At 32.6% G+C, this 24,881-nt stretch overlaps 1 protein-coding gene across 1 annotated transcript in view; it reads left to right on the top strand.

Moving 5' to 3' along the window:
• The window catches only part of Mtbp (MDM2 binding protein), a 73,660-nt gene that overhangs the window by 48,631 nt on the left and 148 nt on the right, over positions 1 to 24,881 (top strand). Inside the window, exons 15-21 of the mRNA XM_005316198.5 lie at positions 3,163 to 3,280; positions 8,654 to 8,809; positions 9,137 to 9,232; positions 18,153 to 18,419; positions 19,965 to 20,211; positions 20,809 to 20,922; positions 24,072 to 24,137. Coding sequence (XP_005316255.1) covers positions 3,163 to 3,280; positions 8,654 to 8,809; positions 9,137 to 9,232; positions 18,153 to 18,419; positions 19,965 to 20,211; positions 20,809 to 20,922; positions 24,072 to 24,137 — 1,064 coding nt within the window. The remainder of the gene's footprint in view (positions 1 to 3,162; positions 3,281 to 8,653; positions 8,810 to 9,136; positions 9,233 to 18,152; positions 18,420 to 19,964; positions 20,212 to 20,808; positions 20,923 to 24,071; positions 24,138 to 24,881) is intronic.

The raw sequence follows: 24,881 nt of genomic DNA, 5'->3' as shown, positions 1-24,881 counted from the left end.
TAGTGTGAACTAAATGCTATATATGTGTTGGTTGAGTGAGTCAGTGTGACTGACTGTAATCATGCAAGGTTTGTTAGGAGTTCAAGGACTCAATGGAGAATTCTATGTACACAGAGAAGAGAAAATAGGATTTTCTAAGGAGAAGCAGCAGCATACCAGTCATGGACGTAAGAAAAGGGAAACTGAGAGAAGTTGACTAACCAGAGTATTTACAAAGGAGCTAGGTAAGGGTTGAAAGTTAGGAGATGTGAGAAGTAATTGCTAGGGCTTTTAAAATAAGTTTAGGGCTATGTATCTTAAAGTTACCTGTACAGAATCAAGTGCTAGGACATTCTTAACACTGAGCTATAGGACTGCTCATCCTTAATAGGAGTCAGATTATATCACTCCTTTGCTCAGACCTTTCTGATGGCTTCCTGTTGCTGGGAATGTCTTGCCCTTAATATGGCCCATAAAATCCTGAAATCATATCTGGTGTCATGCTCATTCTAGCCTTCCAGTGTCCCATCCGTTTCCTGCCTACCACAGACTTCTTCTATTCCTTAGACATGTTACATTATTGCTTTCCACCTACACAGTGTCCTGTGCTGTAGCCTTTTCCCCCAGCTTTTCCCTGTTTAACTGATAGTTATTCTTTAGATGTCTATTTAAATGTAATTTTCTCATAGAGATTTTTCTGGACCTTGTTAATTTGTTTCCTGATATATTCACTCCTTATATTTTTCCTTCAAACTATTTATCATATTTTAACATTGTCTCATTTATAGGTTACTATTAATATTTATCTTCTCTCTGAACTGTTCTCTGAGGGTAAAGAATGTGCCTATTATGTTCTCTCTAGTATCCCCTGAGCCTGACGGAGTAGGAGCTCCCGAAAATACTTGAACAAATGCAAGAAACGCTAAAGGTTTCCAGAACCTAAAGTGAAATTTGACAGACTATTCATTTGAACATAACTTGTAGTGTTCTTGTAGCTTTGATTTGAATGATTCCACATGTAAACTACATTACATGTAGAAACAGTAAGGCCAATAATCATGTTTCATATTCTGACCCATTATTGCAACCATGCACATTAGAAGTTATTTGTAGTTGGTAGGGTAACTTAATCTGCTCATTGTTTTAAAAAACTCTAGCATGTGTAACAAGTGACAAGTCATTAAGTTAAAAATACCTTATTCTAACCATCTTGTTTACTGTTTTCATGAAGTTGCTAAAGACTTTCACAGAGCCAAATGTGATGCCTCAACTCATAGTATAATGACTCTGTCCTTTACCTGGGACCACTGGGGCATGTGAAAGCACTACCTAAAAGAATTCACTAGGTAATTATGTGAGATAATACATTTATTGTTTCAAACAGTCTATATAATTCTGGCTTTATCAAACAGATTATATCAATTATACTATAACCTTTCTCTGTGATTCATTCATATTTGGGCATATAAGATTACCATGGTTTGTATTCATTAACTGCATGTTGTTATCAGTGGCATTACTTTGTGTTCACTGTGATTTTTTATTTTGTAGGGCAGTTTCCCATATTTCCATTTTGTATTGATTCTATTTCTTTGTTTCTCCTGTAAAATAAGATACTTTTAAAAAAAAAGTCTTATTGATTTCTCAGAGATCTTTTTGGTACTCTTTGGTTGTTGGTGTGGCATGTGATAGCCCTATCACATAAATAAAACACTGTATTTTATTTTACTGTAAGAATTATATAAGTCATTCCTCAAAAGACATGATGTTTATGAATGTTTGTCCACCCATTCTTTAATATTTAGCCTGTCATTTATATTTATTAGATTGTATTTTCCAAGTTAATAATTAATTGTATTGTAATATTTAGGCACAATTTAATGACTATTTTTTAAAGATGGCTTGCATTATTTTATGAACTCAGCATGCAACTGTACAGAACTGCTATTGATTTTCATTCTTTATACTTTCAATGGAAAGCCATGTCTCCATTAAGAAGTATGTTATTTCATTATTGTGCTCCTTGCTCTATAAAATAGTATTTTACCTTTTATTTATAAACGGAAAATGGTGTATTTATATGGTGTTTGTGAGTGCATTACAATATAGATGTTGAAAATGTTTTACACATTCAAGCTTAAATAGTTTTATAAGTAAAACGAAAAGTATTCAGTTGTTTTCCATTTTCATTTCTTAAAATTTGTTTAAAATTTCCCATACTGAATCATCATTTTATGATTTCTCCCAAATATAAAATGAATATATCTGTTATCATTGATGGTTAAACACCTAATGTCCAATGCATTCTATTCCATTTATTAGAATAATGTATAATGTTTAAAAATAGAAGCAGATAGTTTAAAGTCCAAAAAAAAATAGTAAGTAATTTTGCCAGTGTTAAAGTAGTTTGGATGCACTTATATTTCTGATGAGAACAGAAGCTGAACCTCTAGGTTTTCTTAGAGTCTTGATGCAGTTCAGTGCAGCAAATTAGCTAGAAAGACAAATATACTTTTTACCTATATTTTATAAGTAGGAAAATAGCATTCAATGTTAGCAATTTGAGGATGTATATGTTAAGGCATCTTATATTAACAGATAAGCAAGAATTATTTCTGAGTAACCTTTACCTCAGAATATCATAAATTATTTGTTATTTTATTATTGTGCTTTTGAGAATAAGATAATCTCTTTTTAAAGATAAGGAATTTTTTAGTTTATTTGTACTAAACCTGTATTTATTATGAAAATCTTGTAGTATATCTAATGTGTTCTTTACAGAGCTGCCTGTGAAGTTTCATTGAGAACTAATTTCACTAAAAATAGCAAAATTGTGTCTTTGTTCCATAAGCTAATAGTTCTAATTCAGTTTTATGAATCCTAGCTCGTAACTTTTGTTTTGAGGAGACATTTATTTTCATCTCTGGCAAACTTCAACAAACTTCTCATGGCATTTTCTACAGTTCAGGCCATCAGAGAGGTCTTTGATGAATGCCTAATGTAAGTACTCTAAAACTAACCCAATCTGGCTTTATACATACACAGATTTATGTTTGCGTTAGTATATACATATGCATAAAAATGTGTGTATAGCAAAATTTATCCATGTATACATATGTGCATGTGTACAAATTTCAATATGGTGATACTTTTTAGTATTTATGTGTACTTCTTTCTCTTTAGCTGCCTGTCCAGTAAAATCTGATTCTTCAAATCTAATGGAAGCCAGTTCTCTGGAATGGCCAGAAAGATATGTTCTTCACAACTTAGAAACTTTTGAAAAAGCTAAGCAAAAAATGAGGTAATATTTGAGTTCATAGTAAAGCATGTCTAGCTTATTATTTTTAAATGGACTTTTTCTTCTTTTTATTTTTATTTTTTTTAGTTATAGATGGAAACAATACCTTTATTTAATTTATTTGTGTGGTACTGAGGATTGAACCCAGTGCCTCACCCCAGCCTCAACTTTTTCTTAATGCTTTAATATTTTTGACATATAAATACTTTATAGTTTCATTATAAAAGAATACATGTGCTGGGCTCAGTGGCACATACTTGTAATCCCAGTGGCTCCAGAGACTGAGGCAGGAGGATACGATACATGAGTTTAAAGCCAGCCTCAGCAACTTATTGAGACCCTAAGCAACTCTATGAGACCCTATCTCTAAATAAAATACAAAAAAGGCTGGGGTCATGGCTTGGTGATTAAGTGACCCTGAGTTTATTCCCTGGTACCAAAAAAATTAGAAGTAATCAAATAAAAATAAAAGAATACATGCTTTCCATAAATAGATAATCAACAGAGTAATAAATCAATTCAAAGGGAAATGTTGTTCTTCCTCCGCCTTTTATTTGTACTTTGCAGGATTATATAACCACAGTGAGCATTTTGATATGTAGCTTTCCAGACCATCTTCTGTAAACACTTAAATATGAATATATAAGAAAAATTTAATACAGGAACATTGAAACAAAAGTAAAATGAAGGGAAAATGAAGTAGAAGTACTCTCTTCATTTGAGCCACTTCTTTAGCTGTTCCATTTATGTTCACATAGTACTACTGACTCCTGGAGGCAGGGAGAGCTCTCACTTAAAGTGCACCCTGGTGGATAAATGGGTGAAGCACATTTGCTTGTAGAGGACCAAATAGGTTATCATACAGAGTTTGGACTTCAGTATAAATACATTGGTTAGCTTTTGGAAGATTTTATACCAAAAACTGGTGGGATTTGATTTTGTCAAAAATTGGCTCTTTGGGGCAAACTGATTTCAGGAGGGAAAGAGTAGAGGCAGAAAGATCTGTTAAAATGCCTCTTTATATTTGTAGGTTGAGAGATAACTGATCTCAAACTAGGGTAGTGATGAACAAATTTGTGATATATTTTGATGGTAAGCTAGTAAATAAAAACTTCCTATGATGGATTGGTTGTAGAGAGTAAAAGAGAAGCATTCATGATAATTTAGTTTTCTAGCTTTAACAGTACAGGGTAGTGTTCTTATAATAAGGTGGGAGAGACAAATGGGGAGTTAGGGTAAGGACAGATTTGGGGAGAAAAAAAAATCAGTGCTTTGGGGATGCTAAATTTGATCTATGAATTATCCAAATGGAAATGTCAGGTGGACTGGAAGAGGGATTTGAACTCAGTTTGAAGTTATCATTAAACTCAGGGTCACTACAGTACATGATAGTAGATGAGGTCAATTGGTAAGACCATGAGGAAAAAAGAGATAGAGCCTAAGACCATTCCCTGAGGATCTCTGGAGTTTACAGTTTAGGGAAAAGATGACTGAGAAAGAAGAGTGGGAAAAGAACAGATTATTCAATTTCTTGCCCACCAATTTTAGATGATATCTTTTCATTTCCCACAAAGATAAAGTTAATGTACCAATTTTCTTCCCTTTTTATCCTTCTTGTTTATTTGTAGTGGATAATTCTTCTCTTTTTAAAAAATATTTATTTTTTAGTTGGACAGAATATCTTTATTTATTTATTTTCATGTGGTGCTGAGGATGGAACCCAGGGCCTCACACATGCTGGGTGAGTGCTCTACCACTGAGCCACAACTCCAGCCCTAATTCTTCTCATTTTATAGCTATTTTTCTTTCTCCTCTCTGACTTCCCATTCTAACCTGGCCAGACCCCTTTTATCTACACAGCTGTTATCATGGAATTTCTTTTGATCATTTTCCTAGATAAGTTTCTTATTATTTTGGAATCTCATATCTTACCAGATCAGCTTTTGTTCCTTGATAGATATTTGATTCTGTCCCTAAAACTTTTAATTTTTTTTTTATTTAGGGTTTTGAAATATGAGACAACAGTAAGGAATGTTTTGGTCTCAAGATTTGTCTTTTTTAGCTCTGAGAAGTATTCTATCATTTCTTCAGAATGTTCTTCATTTTCTTCTTATTCTTCTTTCTCTGAAATACCTGTTTTAATTAATGTTAAATTTACTGGATTATTGTTTTAATTCTAATTTGATTTTTCTCTCGATAATCTTTTCTTGACTTGAAAGGCTGAGGCAGGAGGATCACAAACAACTTTGAGGCCTCCTCAGCAAATTAGCTAGAAGCTATCTCAAAATAAAATTAAAAAGGTCTGGGCATGTGGCTCAATGGTAAAATACTCCTGGTTTCAATCTCTTATATAAAAATAAAGAAAGTCTATCCTTTTTTTGCTGCATGTCCTCATGTATTTCTTCATCACTGCTTTTATATTTTCTGTTAAAAATTGTAGTAGTCATATTTTAAATTCCTAATATTTTTTCTTGTATTTCTGTCCTCTTTTTTCAGTAGCAACCTATCCTTCTTTTAATAGTATTGAGATTTGAGATGAGAGGTAAGGATATTAATTAGAATTTCCTGTATTCATTTTAACTGTTCCTTTGATGGTCTCAATTCCCTGTGGTGGTGGTTTCTTTTCTATAGTTTTTCTCCAGTGTCTTGGTTGTCTTTCCACAGCTAAAAGCTTAGGGCTAGGTTGGTTTTTACAGATGATTGGCCTTTGCTTTTTCTCCAAATGTCTACTCCTATCCCCAGCTGCTTTCACCTGGGTTAATATTGGGTAAGGAGCTACAAGGCGGGGCATGTGTGGTAGGATTTACTATAGGATATACTTTAAGGTAAGAGTAGGCAAGCCACCTTGGCTTTTCACCCAGCACTAAATTGGGCTGGAGGTCTTAATTCGGAGCCATCAACACTGACCCTAGGAGAGGCACTTGGTTCTATTATTTTTAAAGAATTTGTTTTTAGAGATAAAAAACACAAGGGTGAGTTGTATGGTATAGGACAGTAGTACTTGCACCACTCTTCTGAGCATTTATAGTTCTTAAAATTTGTCACCTTGATTTGTGCCCTTTGTCATTCTGTGACCCCGAAGTTATTGTCTCATTGTGGCTTCCTGAGAAAGGAAGACCTAATTTACACCTTTTTTTATACATGTCCCCCTAGTTCTTGTGGAGGTGCTTGTGTAGTGTATCCTGTTTTGAAATTCATTGAATTCTTTGGTCCACTGTTTTTACTTTCTTCCTTTTCTTAACATCCATTATTCATTTAATTTCCGGTACTTCACCATTGTGATTTCATTTTGCTTGAGTGGAGAACTTAATGTGTATGTTTAATCTCATCTTGAGCTAGAAGTAATTTTGGCGTTCAAGGTCCACCTTTCTCTTAAGCCTCCTGTAAACCCTAGAACTCTGTTATATATTTCTTCTGTAAACAAGTAAGTATACTACCTTCCTACTTTGTTCATAAAACTCCTTTTCTTATACCTTTTTGTAACAGATTCTACATTGATATATTTATCTTTTCCCCTCATTTCTCCTATCTTAAGTCAGACCTTTACAGTAAATTTTACATGTAGTAATTATGATTATTGGTCTAGAGATTATAGTGGACTCTTTTATTATGTCATAATGATATTTGTAAAGTAAATATTCAATAAATACTTGTGGGACTTCAAAAGATTTGGAGACACTATCACCTTGGGGCAAGTTGTGGCATATATTTTCAAAATTTGTTTTGTGTTAAAACAGATTTAACTAGACAGTATAGGATCATTAGATAGTAAATGTCCAAATTCATAATTTGGTTTTAGACCCACTCTATCACCTGTTGTGTGACTTTGTTGCCTCATCTTTAGGATGAGGATAAAAACTTCATTCTACTTGAAAGTTGTGAAAATTTAATGAGAGAATATATGGGGGGAAATAACTGTAAATTTGAAAACACTGAACAGAATAAGGTATTGTCAACATTGTTATTTATTTATTTTTTAGCCTAAGACATCTCTGTAGTATAATTCAAAGCTTCTAATTGCTTTGATATGCTTGTATCTTGTGTTCTGTATAAAAGCAAATTATGCATTTTCCCATTGCATCTAGCCTGTAACATTAGAGTGATATTCATTAAGAAAACTTTGTAAGTCACTATTAGTAGCTACGTAGAAGTTCAATTAAACTCATAATGCAGTTCCTACCCTTCTGAAGTATGATGTTCAGAGAAAATATTTGAGTGTTTTTCTGTTCGACTTTTTTAAGATTTATACTTTCAATTTTAAAGTACAGAGAATGGAATAGAATGGAGGGGGCATTTCAGTATGTGAGTAATCCTTAATGTATAGAAATGTAAGTCTAAAACCATAATGTCATTATTTTAATCATGTAATTATCAGAAAAATGCTTAATGTGAGTAATAGGGAATAAATTAATATGAAGTTGGTAAATTAATTTTCTAAAAAAGTAATGAAAGACTTTATGCTATGGTGGCAGAGCTGTGGTAGCCAGTGATTCAGTATGTGATAAAACTTTTAGCATTCTCTGAAACGGAAGTATTTTTCTCTTTCCATTTTTTATAATTTTCTATGAACTTTTATTGGTTTATGTTTTGATAGAGTAGAAGTAGTACTTAATTTGGAGTTAGTCTAGTCCTGTCATTTTAAATAGCTGAATCACCCTGCATCTGTAATATAACCTATTGTGTATTAGAATCTTTAGCTGAAAAATAGGAATAATGATTTTTTTAGGCTTGATTTTCACTTTATAAAGGACTTATTTTTAGGTGTTACTTCATTTTAAAATAAGATCTATTCCATCTTTTTCAAGAGAATTTGTTATTATATGTAAAGTGGTTTGAAAAGTATAAAGTCCTGTTCATATTTCAGATGTAATAATGATTCAGTAGTATATTCATAATGTCATAATCCTGGCTAGAGGAGACCTTGGAGAAAATTCCTATTACTGTCTCATTTCATGGTTGTGCTTTAAGTAATCTTTCAAGTTCATAGAAAATTGGAACGTTCAATTCTTGCCTTTAGAAATTTATAATTTTATGGATTTTCAGAATATACAGGAGTTTGGATTTAAAATTTATAGAATTGGAAACTTCACACTACTGAATAATGAATATACAATCTTTTATAAATAACATAATTATGTTCATTTAAGTATTTGAATTTTTGACATGGGAACTGAAATTTTCAATGTAACCTACATATTTTTAAAAAATGTAGTTTAAAATGAAGTGATTTACAAATATTTTACTTTATGGTCTTCCCTAAAAGTGATTCTTTAATTTTCTTAGTGTATTTCTCTGGTTTATGCTTATATCACCTTTTCCTGACTATGGTGAATTCAAATACACCTTTAATAAATGTGTGTAACATTATTTTTCCAGAACTGGTTCATTACCTCGTTCATCAGAACAGTTGCTGGGCCACAAAGAAGGTCCACGGGATTCAATCACATTATTGGATGCTAAAGAATTGCTGAAATACTTCACCTCAGATGGATTGCCAGTGGGAGATCTTCAGCCTTTACAGATTCAAAAGGGGTAAGTTATAAACTTACAGTTTCCAAAAATCATTTTTAGATACTATTGCCTTGCATTTCCTTAATTAATTAATGCCCTATGCTACTTACATGATATTTACAAGTATACTTCCTGCATTTATCATTTAGCCTTAATCCTCCTCACCTTTTACCTTAGCCAAATGTCCTACACTTTTGTGGTATTAAATATAAAGGAAAAAGGAATAATAAAAGCAACCTCAGAGTATTCCCTATATTAATCAGTACATTCTAATTTATATAGGAAGGACAGTACATTTTTTCTGCCACTACCCTATCTTAAATACAAATGCAAACTGTTTTATTTCAGGGAAAAGAGTTTTGTTTTGACACCAGAACTTAGTCCTCGGAAACTTCAGGTCTTACCTTTTGAAAAAGCCTCAGTATGTCATTATCATGGAATTGAGTAAGTTTATATTTACATTTTACTCTCCTACATATTGTTAACTAGTGTCTTTTATGTGAATGTGAAGGGTGACTATAATAAAACAATATAAATTGAGACAGAGCCAAAGAAAAAAATATGTTAAAAACCTCAAAAAAAGAAAAAAAAATGTGTTGGGGGAGCTGTACATACACGAACAGTTTGTCTCCTGTTGAAAAATGCTATTTGATGATTAACCAGTTTAACATCATTTAAGTATCCTCTTATTAGTTATTAAATATTTTAATCAAAAATATTTTTGTGTCTACATTATTCATGTGTATTTGCACTGTGGGTCTCATCAATGTTGCCTGGTCTCTAATTATGTTGTAATTGCTTAGAAGCTGTTCGTTGAAATGTGTTTCTGTTTTTAACATGTTAATTATATTAGCTTTTTAGAATTTTAATTGACCATTTTGATGATTCTCTTGCTTGATGTATTGGTTTTGGGGGTTATGTGCATATCTACCAGTTTCACAGGGACAGGAAATGGAAGATTTTATATTTTACCATGAATTTTCAAGATCTTGGTGATTGAAATGTTTCATAGTTTTAAAGCAAATTATTGCTTTTATGTTAATTTTCCATCAATTATATTAGTAGAAAGCTTGCTTATTCATAGGTATTCATAGTGTTACAGATTCTAGGAAGCAGAAGTAGCAGTGTTGTACAACTACTTCTAATAAGTACTACTGTTGTAATAAATATGAAGAACATTGTTGACATGCCAGAGAAATTGTTTTTTTTGTTTGTTTGTTTGTTTTGGTAACAGGATTGAACCCAGGTATCCTTTACCACTAGCTACATCCCAAGTTCCCTTTCATTTTGAGACAGGTTCTCTATAAGTTGCTGGAGCTAGCCTCAAACTTGCAATCTTCCTGCTCAACCTCCCGAGTCACTGAGATTACAGATGTATACCCTCATGTCTAGCTCTGATGCTTATTTTTGAGGTGATTAAAAAATTGTTTTTAAACACCTGAAATGATGTGCTTGGTTTATGCCATTGAAGGGACTCCCATTGCCTTTTATTACCTTGAATTAAAATACTTCAAGCAAGAGAAGTTAAGGGACTAAAATACTCTGAAGCCATTGAAATAGGAAGAAGAATACAAATGTAAAAGTTATTTAAGAAACATAAGTGGAATAATGACCTTTTTTTTTTTCTTATTCTAACAAAGGGAGAACCAAAAAAAGAAAAGAGTGATAGGTTTCTATTTTAAAATAATTAAATCAGTAATCAACCAAAAGTAAAGGTTAAGCTAAGGAAAATATTTTCACTGTAAAGAAGAGATAAATTTTCTTTAAAATTAAAAAATGCTTATAAGTCAGTAAGAATATAAGATGAATACACTGTGGAAGAGTTAGCAAAATCTTGAAACCCTCTTGTTTATCAAAGAAGAAATGAAGCTGGGCACAGTGGTGTATGCTTGTAATTCCTGTGACTCCAAAGGCTGAGGCAGGAGGATCACAAGTTCAAGATCATCCTCAGCATTTAACAAGACCCTAAGCAACTTATTGAGACCTTGTCTCAAAATAAAAAATAGAAAGGGGCAGGAGGGGTGTAGTTCAGTGATTTAGTACCACTGGGTTCAATCTCCAGTACAGAAAGAAGGGAAGGAGGGAGGAAACCACAGAAACAAGAAATGCAAATACCCAGTATACACGAAGACGTTTTTCTTCACTAATCAAAAAAAATTTAAATTGGAACAACAGTGAGAACACTTCACTCATAACATTGCTATATGTGATTTAAACATAATCCCATTATTCTGAGTGGTATTGTGGTGAAGGTGCGTGAACAACCTAGCTCAGAGGGATATAAATCACTGCAGCTTTCTGGAGGGTAGCTCATAATTTTAAAAGTCATACAAATGTTTCTAACATCTGATTGATTAATTTAGCTTACTGGAAACATTGTTGACATACACAGAGTTATTATCTAATGGTATTGTTCACAGTGTTATTTAAAATGAGGAATGTTGGAAGTAATATTTTTAGGGACTTGAATAAATTTCATAAAATGAAATTCTTTCCATCCACTAAAATGGCTCAAATTAAAGACTGATAAATATTTGCAAGTGTGTGCAACAGAACTTTCATACATTGATGTTGGTGTGTAAAATGATTTGTCTGCTTAGAAAGGAGGTAACAAGTCCTTATAAAACTAGCCATGCTCATGTCCTATAGCCCAACAATTCCACTACAGGGTATTTTCCCAAGAGAAATGAAAGCTTGTCTCCATAAAAAGACTTGTATAAGAATGTACAGAGTAATTTTATTTATAGCTCAAAATGGGAAATGACTTAGGAGAACAGATAAATAAACTCATATATAAAATAAAATAATACTACTCAACAGTAACAAGGAACAAAATGTTGATGCATACAACATTAAACATCTGTGTGGGGGGAAAAAACCCAGTTGAAATCAGAATTTGAGGACTTTGAAATGAGCAATAGGAAGTACAGCATCCAATAATGAATCATTTCTGAAAGTCTTATATGAAAAGCTAATTTGAATCTAAGTGGTTCAGATAAGGATTTTGGATTTAAAATTGTGTTTTAAATGATAGACAATTCAAAGACAACTACTCAATCACAAAAAATAAGATGCCATTGTTGCAACTTTTTATTTCTAATAGTGATGAAAGGAAAGGACTCCACTAGAGGATGGTCATTCTCTCACATTAATAGGTTCCCAAATAGCTCTAAATTTTGATAAATCTTTTAGTTAAATTATATTCTTAGCTATATAGCCTTTTGTGCATTGAATTCAAAGTTCACATTTTATTTGTACTATATTTACCTTAATCAGATTAAACTAGGAGCTTCTTTGTTCTACTACATAAAACTCTGATTAATAGGATATATTCTTTTGTTCTCTCTTTTTGATTTTATGAAAAACAAGTTATTAAACATTATAGAAAATTTGATAATGAGAACCAACAATTTTTTTCCTTTGTTACTACCTACCTCTAGTACTAGCTTTCAGAAACATCTCTTTTATTTGTTTGGCTTTCATTTCCCTAGTGAAAGGATATGCTTCAGTCAATATATTTTTTTTTCATTAATATTTTCTTTATATATGACAGCTGAATGCATTACAATTCATGTTACACATATGGAGCACAATTTTTAGTATCTCTGGTTGTATACAAAGTATATTCACACCAATTCGTGCCTTCATACATATACTTTGGATAATAATGTCCATCACATTCCACCGTCATTTCTAATCCTATGCCCTGTCCCTTCCCTATTTTTTAATGTCTTCATATAAAAATGTTATTGACTCTCTGATATGAAAAATTGTTCCACATATTCTCAATTTGATTTTCTGCTTTTTCTTGCTTTTAAAAATTTTTTAAATTCTTATTACATGACATATAAAGCAGAATTTCCCCCATTTGTTTGATAATTTTAGGGCTTTGTAATCTAATAAAGGAACTTAAGTAGGATTTTTAGGTATTTTGTATATAACTTGAATATTAAAGTTGAAACAATAAGCATTTTATATCATTATGATGAAAAACAATTTCTCTCACTAACATTTTCTTTACCACATACTCAAAATACTTTAGGACACCTTTTTACTTAACTCTTCAGTTTAAAGTATCCATCACATAACCATATTTTAGATTATGTTTCCCCAAATTCTGTAATTTAATTTTATTTATCTTAAGTCTCATCTCCCTACTTTTTCCTGTTATTCTTAGTTTAATCATAGAAAAATACTAATGATGGGGCTGGGGCTCAACGGTAGCGCACTTGCCTGGCATGTGTGAGGCACTGGGTTCAATTCTCAGCACTGTATATAAATAAATAAAGTCTATCAACAACCAAAAAAAATACATTATAAAAAAGAAAAATACAATGGTACACAAATTTTTAGAATTTATAAAAGATATGTTCTTCGTGTTCATTTATTAAAATATTAAAAGCTTACTTGAACACTACTTGATGAATCTAAATTTGCACAGCTTTATTAATTTATGTACACAATATCTTAAGACTCTGATGCATTATCAAGGAGTAGGTAGGTCTCCTCTTTACTACCTGTGTACCTCCATAAACAAACAGATCTAGCTGTGACTTAGATTTCTTTGCTGTAAATTTATGTTCACTAAGCTGGAGACATTTAGATAGGACAAAACAGTTGTAGGAGATGAGCACCATGAATTCAGAAATATATTTCCCTAGAAGATTTGGGTATATTGAATGAAGGCCTTTTTATGTTCAACATAGATTATAGATTGAAACAACTCAAATGGAATTTTAAAGTTCTTTCTTCCTGTGTTATAATGGGTCTTTAGAACCCCTAAGCTTTTCCTCTACTTAACATAAAGGAATATTTGTTTAAAAATTTTTTTTAATTTAAAAGAAACCTTCTTAACTGTGTAGGTGTACAAATCAATGTTTCTTCATGCAAGGAGAAGTATAGCTACGGTTAACTTGATTGATTGTTGTTTATCTAACTGGTCCTATAGGGTAAATTATGTTGATTGTAAAAAATGCTGTTTTGTTAAACAACAGATTAAACTCTGCTGTGGTAATGTGACGTTCTTTCGCACATCAACCTCTTGTTTCTCTGTAATTTCATTCATCTATTCTAGGAGATTTGACAAGTCTCTCCTGTCTCCATTGTTATTGCCTTGTATGTAGTAAACATATTTTATCTATTTCTTAGTTATAAAATAAAATTAGTTTCATCTTATGAAACTTATTTTTTCTCTGTTAGGACCTATAAAGCATTTGGTTATTCTTTGGTAATAAAATATGAAATTATAATTTTCAACAATATATATTTATTTCACTAATATCAAATATATACCTCACTACTCTCTTTTTTCCTTTCTGATTTAAAAAGTAATTTTGTTTCTATAGTAAATTGTAGTATAATCATGGATATTTTATGTGTCGACTAAAGTTAAAATGTACAGTGTATGTAATACATTTGAAGGAATGATATTATGAACATCTATGATCAAGAAACAGTTGGGGGTTGGGGATGTAGCTCAGTGGTGGAGCACTTGCCCAGCATGTGTGAGGCACTGGGTTCAATCCTCAGCACCACATAGAACTAAATAATTTAAATAAAGGTATTGTCTTCATCTGTAACTAAAAAAAAAAAAAAAGAAACAATGGGAAGCTGCTCGTGGTGGCACATGCCTATAATCCCAGAGACTCTGGAGGCTGAGGCAGGAAGATAACAAATTTGAGGCCAGCCTCAACAACTTAGCCAGAACCTGTCTCAAAATAAAAAAATAAAAAGGGGGAGTAGTTCAGTGATAAAGCACACCTGGGTCAATTCCCAGTACCAAAAAAAAAAAAAAAAAAAAAACCCAAAGCAAAAAAAAAAAAAAAGAAAACTAGAAGAAATATATCTACATCTTAGAAACTAAATAGTTGGATACAAAAACATATTCTTAGAATCAAAATATCTACCATTTTCTTTCAAAATAATTTGCTTACAAGCTAATCAGGCATTATGTTGCCTTTTGACTAGAATTTTTTTTACAGTTCATGTTTCTTAATTTTACTCTAGATTTCCCAAGACAGAAGTAGAATGCATCAGTATTTTTTATGGTTGCTACCGATTTTTAATGAAGTACATTTTACTAAACAACAACCCAGAGAAAGAATATTAGAGAATTGAGAGACCCACTAATTAACATTTTGTCTAAAGTAAGCTATTAGGTTAAATCAGAGATGTTTCATTCTTAACTATACTTTAACATCACCTAAGTAGCTTTGTAAAAAATTGTTTTTAAGATGTACATGATATTTTGGTATGCATATGCCTAGTGACATGATTACTGTAGTCAAGCAAATTAACACCCATCATCTTACATAGTAACCCCCTTTTTTATGTGTGGAAAGAACACCTAAATCAGTAACTGAGTCATACCCAAACCAACTCTAAGTCAGAAACTCTGGGCATGTAATATTTCTTTTCTTTTTCTTTCTTTCTTTCTTTCTTTTTTTTTTTTTTAGATATACATGACAGTAGGTTGTACATAATGTGGCAGTACACTGTTTGTGTATTCATATATAAATATAGGAAAGTTACGTCTAATTCATTCCACTGTTTTTCCTATTCCTATCTTTCTTGCTTCCCTTTATTCCCCTTTGTCTAATCCAATGAATTTCTATTCTTTCCCACCAATTTAGTGTGTGTTAGCATCCACATATTGGAGAGAACATTTGACCTTTGGTTTGTTGGGATTGACTCATTTCACTTAGCACAATAGTCTCCAGTTCCATACATTTACTGGTAAATGCCATAATTTTGTTCTTTATTGCTGAGTAATATCCCATTGTGTACATATACCATATTTTCTTTATCTATTGATCTGTTGAAGAACACCTCAATTGGTTCCATACCTCTACTTTTGTGAATTGAGCTGCTATAAACATTGATATGACTATGTCATTGTAGTATGCTGATTTTAAGTCCTTTGAGTTTATACCAGGGAGTGGGATAACTAGGTCAGATGGTGGTTCCATTCCAAGTTTTCTAAAGAATCGCCATACTGCTTTCCATAGTGATTGGATCAATTTGCAGTTCTGCCAGCATTGTATGAGCATACCTTTTCCCCCACATCCTCGCCAACATTTCTTGGTACTTTTATTCTTTACACTTGCTATTCTGACTGGCATGAGATGAAATCTCAGTGTAGTTTTAATTTGTATTTCTCTAATTGCTAGATGTTGAACATTTTTTTCATATATTTGTTGACCGATTGCATTTCTTCTTCTGTGAAGTGCCTGTTCAGTTCCTTTGCTCATTTTTGATTGGGTTATTAGGGTTTTTTGGGGGTGAGGGTTTTTTGAGTTCTTTCTGTATCCTGGAGATTAATGCTCTATCTAAGGTGTAGATGGCAAAGATTTTCTCCCATTCTGTAGGCTCTCCATCTTCTTGATTGTTTATTGATTCTTGATTTTTAACTCCTTGCACTTTAGGCATCTTGTTGAGGAAGTAGGTTCTTCTGCTGACTTTGTGTATTTGTCTCTGTGTCTCTTATTTTGTACTATTGGTCTTCATCTCTGTTTTGGTGCCAATACGATGGACATGTCATATTTCTTAAGACTCTTCAGATGATGCTAATGTTCAGCTATGAGTTGACTACTGAATGAGATGGTCATTATACTTTACATAAGAAATGATATGGTATAATGGTTAAAGGCAAGCTCCAAAGTCACCAACTTGTGTTTAAATTTTAGCTGTACTACATATTATTAGTGTTCTATAAAATTTGCTATGGTAGAAAATAAATGTGATGTTGATGGGAACAGTAGCTGCATACATTGTCTGCTTTGCTTGTGTTTATGGGCACTGGCTTCAATGTTCATATGTACCAATTCAAGTAATGCTCACATTTGCTCTTTCAGATAAATACTATGAATCTCATTTTGCAGATTGGGCAGTTGGAGTGTAACTGAACTTAAGCAATTTTGTTACCAGTGTCCCAAGATGTCAGGCCTGGCCACTCATCCCAAAGGGGAAAAAATCAAACCAACAAAAATCAATTGTGAAATAGGAAAGGGAGTCTTTATTCTTAGTGTGGCCACATTAGAAAAACAGAAATAAGAATTGTCTTCAGATGTTGGCAAGAGCTTTGAGGTTATATAGGGGGAAAAGAGCAAAGTCAAGAGGTAAGAAGATCTGTACAGCTGGCAGTCTTGGTCAGGCCCCGATCTGGTTGGTCATTATCCTGAGCCTGGTTGTGCACTTCTAGCAGAGCGAAGGAAATTGCTGCTGCTTTGAGGGCAGTTTCATCAGTTCCATCATATGATGTTTATATATCAGATTTATGGTCCTAGAATTTAACAGAAACTGAAGAGAAGAATTCAACTCAGAAAAGAACAGGTTATAGAGAAACAAGATGGAGTTAGTCAGGACTTTGGACTTTGCTTCAATTTATCTAAGTTCACTAGAGGAACTCAGATTTAGATCCAAAGCATTAGGCTCCATGGTCTGTGTTCTTAGAAATCAAATATGTGTCATAAAGGGAAAGACAAAGTTCTTAAAAACTCCACTAGGCAATCATATGTTCTGGTAATAATACACTCTTTGAGAATTGAACTCCAAAAATCTGATTTTAGAGAACATTTTAGAATTTCGCAGGTGAAAAGGACAGATAACAGAGAAAGGTATTAATTTTTTAAGTCCTACAATTGCATGCATGACACTGTGTTTCCTTGATGCAATTGTAAAAAGGGGAGAAGGTGAAGAACTTTGCAAGGTCATATGCATTGCAAAGTTTCCTCATTGCTTATTTGTTGTGCTTAACAACATGAATTCCTTTGAGTCCTGAAGCATTTGCTGAACTAACATTTCATTGGTTCCCTGAGTCAGATTTAGCTAGAAATCAGATATAGACAACCCAAGTGTTTGAAAGAAAATCTGTCAGTAAGGTTGGTAAGATTCAATGAAAAAATTCAAAATGTTCTGAGCTATTTAGTGAGCCATCTTAAAATGCCTTCATACCATTTAATCTTTGTGTTGAAAATAAACTTGCCCTTTCTAACAGAAGTCAGCATTTCATGTTGTTATATATCAGCCATGCTGAGAAATCAGAGGTTGCTAGAGTTTTAAAAAATATCAAAACAGCAACTGTATTATTTTGAAACTAAGTCAGAGGATTAACTTAATCTGTTGCCCAGAAACACGGTCAAAGAAAAGTTAGATTGTAATTCACATTTTAAAATCTTTTGCCCTTTTATATAGCAGCTTGAAAAAATACTGAACTTGTGGGGGAAGTAAGCTATTCATTCAACCTTCCAACAGTTATTAGAAAGTTAAGAACTTTAAGAAAATGTCTCCATATTTTCTGTTTGAAAAGTAAAAGCCCTTTGTTCTCTTGGATGCTTTGATTTTAATGATCTTTCCTTCGTTTTAGATATTGTTTAGATGACCGAAAATCTTTAGAAAGAGATGGGGGATTTTCTGAACTTCAGTCTCGTCTTATTCGTTATGAAACTCAAACTACCTGCACCAGAGAAAGCTTTCCAGTCCCTACAGTGTTGAGCCCTCTTCCATCTCCTGCAGTTCTGTCAGAGCCTGGGAGTGTTCCTGATGGAGAAGCTTTGCAAAGTGAACTACGAACTGAGATACCTCGGGTGAAACGGAGATCTCAAGATCTGAATTGCCTTCATCCCCCCAAAAGGTGATATATTAAGTGCACAAAAATAATCTCGAGAGAAAGTACTTTAGACTATAGGGAACATTTCTTTTCATATTAGTCTTTCATAATATTTAAGTTGCTTTCTGCTTGGATTTTATATTAGTTCCTTCATGCCAGAAAGTTTGTTTTTATTTTGAGCAGTTTATGATTTTGCTTATAAGTTATAAAAAGAAATGACTTGGAAAGAAATACACTGTTTCTTGCTGTGTGTACTAATTTACAGTCCATTAGCACAACAGAGTGTAAAGTTTTTAAGCCATGGAACACTAGAGATCTCACCTAATAGATTAAGCAGCTGAGCTGCTCTGTTGAAGAGGGTATTTGGACATGTAAGCTCCAGCCCCAAATAGTTCCTTCTTCCCTCTCCCCACTGAATCCTGCCTGTGTTGGCCCTTAAGCAAGAGGTCCACGAGGCACCATTTTAAAACTACTTATTACCTATGAAATACACCTTTGAAGACCACATAATTAGTATATTATATGAAACTTTTTTTAGGAACTATATTTCCTAGTTAAATAAAATGTGCAAATACTTGATCAGAAATTAGAATTTTATGAAACACTAATTTCTGTTGCATTTTTATGTCTACAATTTTTTTTGAAATTTAGGTATTTGGTACCTAAAGCAAACTATAATTCTTATTGTAGTTAGGTCTTCAAAAAAGTATGAAATATATGAAGACAAAAATTTCAAATTTCTTTTGAATAGGTAAAAGTGTTAGAATATTATTTCTCTGATATGGAATAACTAAATTATTTTTATAACTACTTTATAAATTCATGATTTTTTTTCTAATATCTGATAAAAGTAAACCCATTTAACATTTGGGCTACTATATTTTGTAACTTTCTTATTTCTGAACTATGTCTAATTAAAAGATTTGTGTTCCAGAAAAGAAAGTAACCTATGGCTTCTGGTTGCTTTCCCTACTAGCAAAAGTGAAGGCTACATGACTATCTTGAAAAAAGAAAAATTTCAGTCTTCCTGGAAGCAAGTGTAAACATTATAGAAATATTGAATCAAGAACCACTTTTGTAGCTTATTTGGATTTAACACATTTGTTTTGCACACAGTTTCAAAGATATAATATGATACAGGTTATGTTTTTTTTGTTAAAATTCTCTTAATATAAAAATATGTATGCTTAATAGATGAGTATTAAGTCTATAAAGATAATCACTTATCATGCTATAAGATGATTTATGAAGTCATAAATGAGGAAATTGGAGAGGGGGAAAGGGAAAGTATAAAAATATTGCTTGTTGCTTTCCCACTTGCTGAAATTCATTGCCTTCAGTTTTATTCCCTCATTTGAAGAAGTAAAAGGATAGTGTTATAATACAAAATTGATTGCCTATTTAAGGCTGAGTAGTAAGAAATACTGTTTGTTTTTCTTGATCGTAGGTTTGAATGGATAGAGTTGTAACATTTAAGACAAAAAAAATAGAGTTCATTGTGATTCACTTAGTCTGTTCTTGGTTTTTTGGGTTTTTTTGTTTGTTTGTTTGTTTTTCCACTCATTATAGACTTGTGAAGTCTGTAAGTTCAGATTCTCTTTCTCAAATGAGTGGCAGCAGTAACCATCACCATCATGTGGTGACATCCAGAAAGCCACAGGCAGAGCGGTCATCATCAATGACTGGTCCACTGGTTCCAGTCCCTGCCTGTGAAACTCCAAAAGTCACTACAAAGGCCAGTTCTGTTCCAAAAAACGTGCATGCGTCGAAGACATCAAAGTATACTAAGGAATCAAGATCACAGAAACATACACGGGTAAAGACTTTTTCCCATCTTTCTTAGTTCTACATGAAAATAACTTTCTTTATTTGAATATTTCAAAATGTATGTCTGAAAATTTTGTGAATGAAATGGCATAATGTCTAGAATTTACTTTAAAAGAACTCAGTACAAGAAAAATGATGGGAAAGCAAATGAGAGCATAAATGAAACAAAATTCGCCACAAAGTGGTCATCCTTGAAGCTCCTTGATAGAGTATCAAGATAGGAATATGTTATAAAATACTTTCTCAACTCTCTGTGTTCAAAATTTTCCGTAATAATAAATAAGTACAAATCTATATATTGCTCTGGTGTATAACTGTTATTCTCAGGTTTCAATTAAGGGCTCTTGATTTGAAATCCTTTTTTAAGATACTCTAATTGCTTCCTATTAAGATATTAATCCTGTCACAGATGTGACCATGTACATTTTATTGATATCTTTTCATTTCTTTTTTGTTTTAATAACCTTATATATCTTTAGCATAGTCAGTTGATTGTCTAGTTCACAATTCATTTATGATTGGATACTAAAGTTAGGATGATTGAACCTTTTCTAAGAATATTGGTTGTATGTTATATTCTTTTAAGATACTGAAAGAAGTAGTAACTGAAACCCTGAAGAAACACCGGATCACAGAGGCTCATGAGTGCTTCACTGCATGCAGCCAGCGCCTCTTTGAAATCTCCAAGGTCTATCTAAAGGTACAATGTCTTCTCTACTAATAGCAAAGTTTAGTTTGTGTTCTATGTTCCTGTTTGATGTAAAAAAAAAAAAAAATGTTTAAATGAGTATTTTTTATACTGATAACATCTAATTTGTTGGCAGATTTTTCTTTAAATGGAAATACCAAAATTGAAGCAAAATATTTTATATTTGATTGATTTGATTTTATCTTCATACATAGAAAGCTACATTTTAACTGGAGTTCTCCCTAACAAGTGTTTTCCCTAACAAGTCTTTTTCTTAAGTTGGAACTTCAAACATTACTTAGTAGTTAATTAATCAGTTTAATTAGTAATTTCATTGCAATATGTGGTGAAAAGGCTACTGGACTGAATATCAAAACTACTCATTTCTAATTTTGGATTCCATATCAACTGGTTGTAAAATATTAGGCAAGTTAGTCTAACAACTTTTCTAAACTTTGATGGTATTAGATTACCTCCAATCTTTTGAGTTTCAAACTTGAACAACAGTTATGTGTAGATTTCTAGTTCAAATTGCACATTGACCCATTGTATTCAATGTCTGTCTTTTTTATAATTTCCCAAGCAAAACATTATTCCGACAAAAAAAAAATGAGGTGAAGGGATAAGAAAAAAAAAAAAACACCTATTGAAATGTACATTGTTGAATAAGAAAAAGAGCATGGAGGCAGATAGCAGAGTGAAAGAAGTTACCACCTAAATGACTACCCTGTGAAATGCCAGTGGGAATGATGCCAGATTAGTAGGCAAACTCTTTGAGGGACTCCAGAATTATAAAGCCAGGTATTATGAAAAGCAGAGGCAGAGTGCCAGGTGGAAACAAGAGGAATTAAATAAAGATCTACAAAGTAGACTGGGAAACTTTCAAAGTGCCCCACATGCCCTTCTCCCACAATGGTAATAGTTCTCTACTGTGACCTCTGTGACAGTGTAAGAAATGGTCTCCAGAAGAAATATTGATGGCTGCAGTGAATAAGCCAACTGCCCACTTTGTCACCTATTTATGTAAAGCCATAAATGAGCAAGCTCTGCACAGATAGGTCTTTCATATTTTTAGTGTCTCTTTTTATTATGACTGGACATTCAAGGGTTAGCAGACTTTCCAGAAAGCTTCTAACACAAATGATGCCGAAATACAAAGGAGTAAAGGGAACTCTGAAGGAACAGAAAGTGGGAGAAGTCTTCATAAAATTTTAGTTCTAGTAGAAATCAGGTCGGGCTGGGGATGTGGCTCAAGCAGTAACGCACTCGCCTGGCATGCGTGCTGCCCGGGTTCGAACCTCAGCACCACATACCAACAAAGATGTTGTGTCCGCCGAGAACTAAAAAGTAAATATTAAAAATTCTCTCTCTCTCTCTCTCTCTCTCTTCTCCTCTCTCACTCTCTTTAAAAAAAAAAGAAATCAGGTCATTGTATTCCCAAGCTAAAACATCGATGCTGCTTCCAAAAAATGCACAGAACATGAAAGCTCCTTAAAATTTAAAAAATTGTAACAAAATCAATTTAATAGACAAAATGAACAGTTGAAATTAAAAAAATTACCAGAATGTAGAACCAAAAGCAAAAAATATTAAAAGAATATTAGAGAATTAATCCAGAAAATCCAATGTGCTAATTAGTTGCAAAAATAGAAACTAAAGAGAGAAAATTGTCAAAAAGATAGCCAAGCACTGAAGGACTCAAGTCTCCTGCTGGGAAGGGGACTCAGCATGGCTTCCCCAATAAATGAAAGTTCTACAACAAGTCATGTTATGTGGAATCATGGAATTTCATACCTCTTAGCATAAAGAGAACATTTACTAAATGGTTTACAGAAAAGTTTACTTATAGTGTACATAAAAAGAATCAGAATGGCATTGGATTTCTCCACAGTAACATTGTAGGCTAAAATATGGTATAAAAGTACTTTCAAATTCTGAGGGAAAATGATTTACCTACTAAAATTCAATTTAGTAAAGATACTTCAAAACGTGGAATTCTAAAATAAAGAAATAAAAAAAATTATTTTACCCGCTTGAGAAATCTTCTAGAAGATGAGTTCAGCAGACAGGAAGCTGAATGAAGAAATAAAACAAAAACACCAAGTGGGGAAGACAGATCCTAATAGGACCAGGCCTAGGGAGCAACTAGACCAAATTAGAGCAGGCTGTGGTAGAAAGGTCTACATTTAAAAAAGTAAATTAAAATAAAAAAAGAACCAAGACATTACCAAGTACACTTCAGTGTTTTTAAAAAATTTTGCCGTACATTTAGTTAGTTCATTGTGAGAGAGAGGGAAATGTGCAGAATTATATACATGGAAAATTTAAGAGAGAAAATTAAGCAGGAAGTCTCACTACAGGAAAAGTAGGATGTTGAATGAGGAGATCTTAAACCATAATACATTAATTACCTCAGGACTGAACAGCATTTACCTAGATATAATGAGGCAGACACTGTCTTTTTGCCAATCAAAAATGGTGATATAGCTGTTATTGAGAAGGTGGTATGTAAGACTGGGATCCATGGCTGTTAATTGTCACTGTCTTAAATTACTTAATCACGGAGTTGTAGCATAAGTATATTAAGTGGAAACATGAAGGTAAAGCAAGAGGAACAGCTAAAAGAGTTAAAAGTAGCTGCCTTTGTGAAGCATATCTTGGAGATTTGGTGAAGGATTGCTCTTTTTTTATTAAATACAGTTAGATTGTGTTTACTTTGTAATTTAATTTAAAGAAGTCGGACTTTAGTTCCTTTTCCTATGTCATTCCTCTTTGTTGAGGAATGAAATCATTAAAAAGAAGAGAGGAAGAAAAAGAATTTTAACTGAACAACAAATATAAACTGTGTGTTCATTTGTCAAGTAATGAAACATTATTAGATATTCATGGTAAAGGATGATGCTTAGATCAGGTCAGTACTATTGGGAATATGACAAACAAGTGACATGAATTTAGGCATATGTATATATATTTTGGCTAGGATATTTTTATATTTAGGATAGAGTTAAATCACAATATATTACTTTGACTTTTGTTAATATTTTCCTCATCAAATTTATACTTGTAGATTATTTAGGATAATCTTAAGCTCACTTAATAATGAGTTAGTTTTTGTAATTTAATGTACAAACTACAAAATGCTGTATTTTGTTAATGTTTAGGATCTTAAAACTTCAAGGGGTCTATTTCAAGAAATGAAGAAGACAGCAAGCAACAATGCTGTACAGGTAAATAAATTATTGCAAAGAAACTACATTTAATTAAGTTAGTATTTTATTTCAGGATTGTTGTGCTGCTATTTTATATGCAGTGAGAATTGGTGATGGTATTTTTAACTCTGTCCCTTTGAACACTCTTTAAGATACTGAAAAATAGGCTTATTCAGACAGAGTATTGAATAGTACTTAAAAGATTTTGTTGTTAGCAGAAAAGTTTCTAAAATGATATTAAGAAAAAAAATGATAAATAATCCAAACAGCTCGAAAAAAATAAACCAGGCCAGGCACAGCTAGAAAAAAATAAACCAGGCCAGGCATGGAGGTGTATGCCTATAATCCCAGCAGCTTTGGAGGCTGAGGCAGGAGGATCACAAGTTCAGAGCCAGCCTCAGCAAAATCGAGGAGCTAAGCAACTCAGTGAGACTCTGTCTCTAAATACAAAATAGAGCTGGAGATGTGGTTCATTGGTCGAAGGCCCCTGAGTTCAATCCCCGATACCAAACAAATAAATAAACAAACAAACCAGTTTGACTAGTTGTTTTCAACGTTTGGCTTAATATTTTTTGAGTGACCCCTTTAAAACACATTTCAAGATAATGGCTTAAAAAATGGAATAGGACTTTTCATTTTTCTAATAACAATATTGTACTTAACATTGAAAGTTCAGCAAAAAGTATTCTTTAGATAGAAAATCATATGTTTTGAGGTAGAATATTAGGATTTGAAGTTTCTGTAATGTATTTTCTACCACTG

The sequence above is a fragment of the Ictidomys tridecemlineatus genome, chromosome 7, assembly GCF_052094955.1.
Source record: "Ictidomys tridecemlineatus isolate mIctTri1 chromosome 7, mIctTri1.hap1, whole genome shotgun sequence".
NCBI lineage: Eukaryota > Metazoa > Chordata > Mammalia > Rodentia > Sciuridae > Ictidomys > Ictidomys tridecemlineatus.
This window is presented reverse-complemented; position numbering and strand designations above follow the sequence as displayed.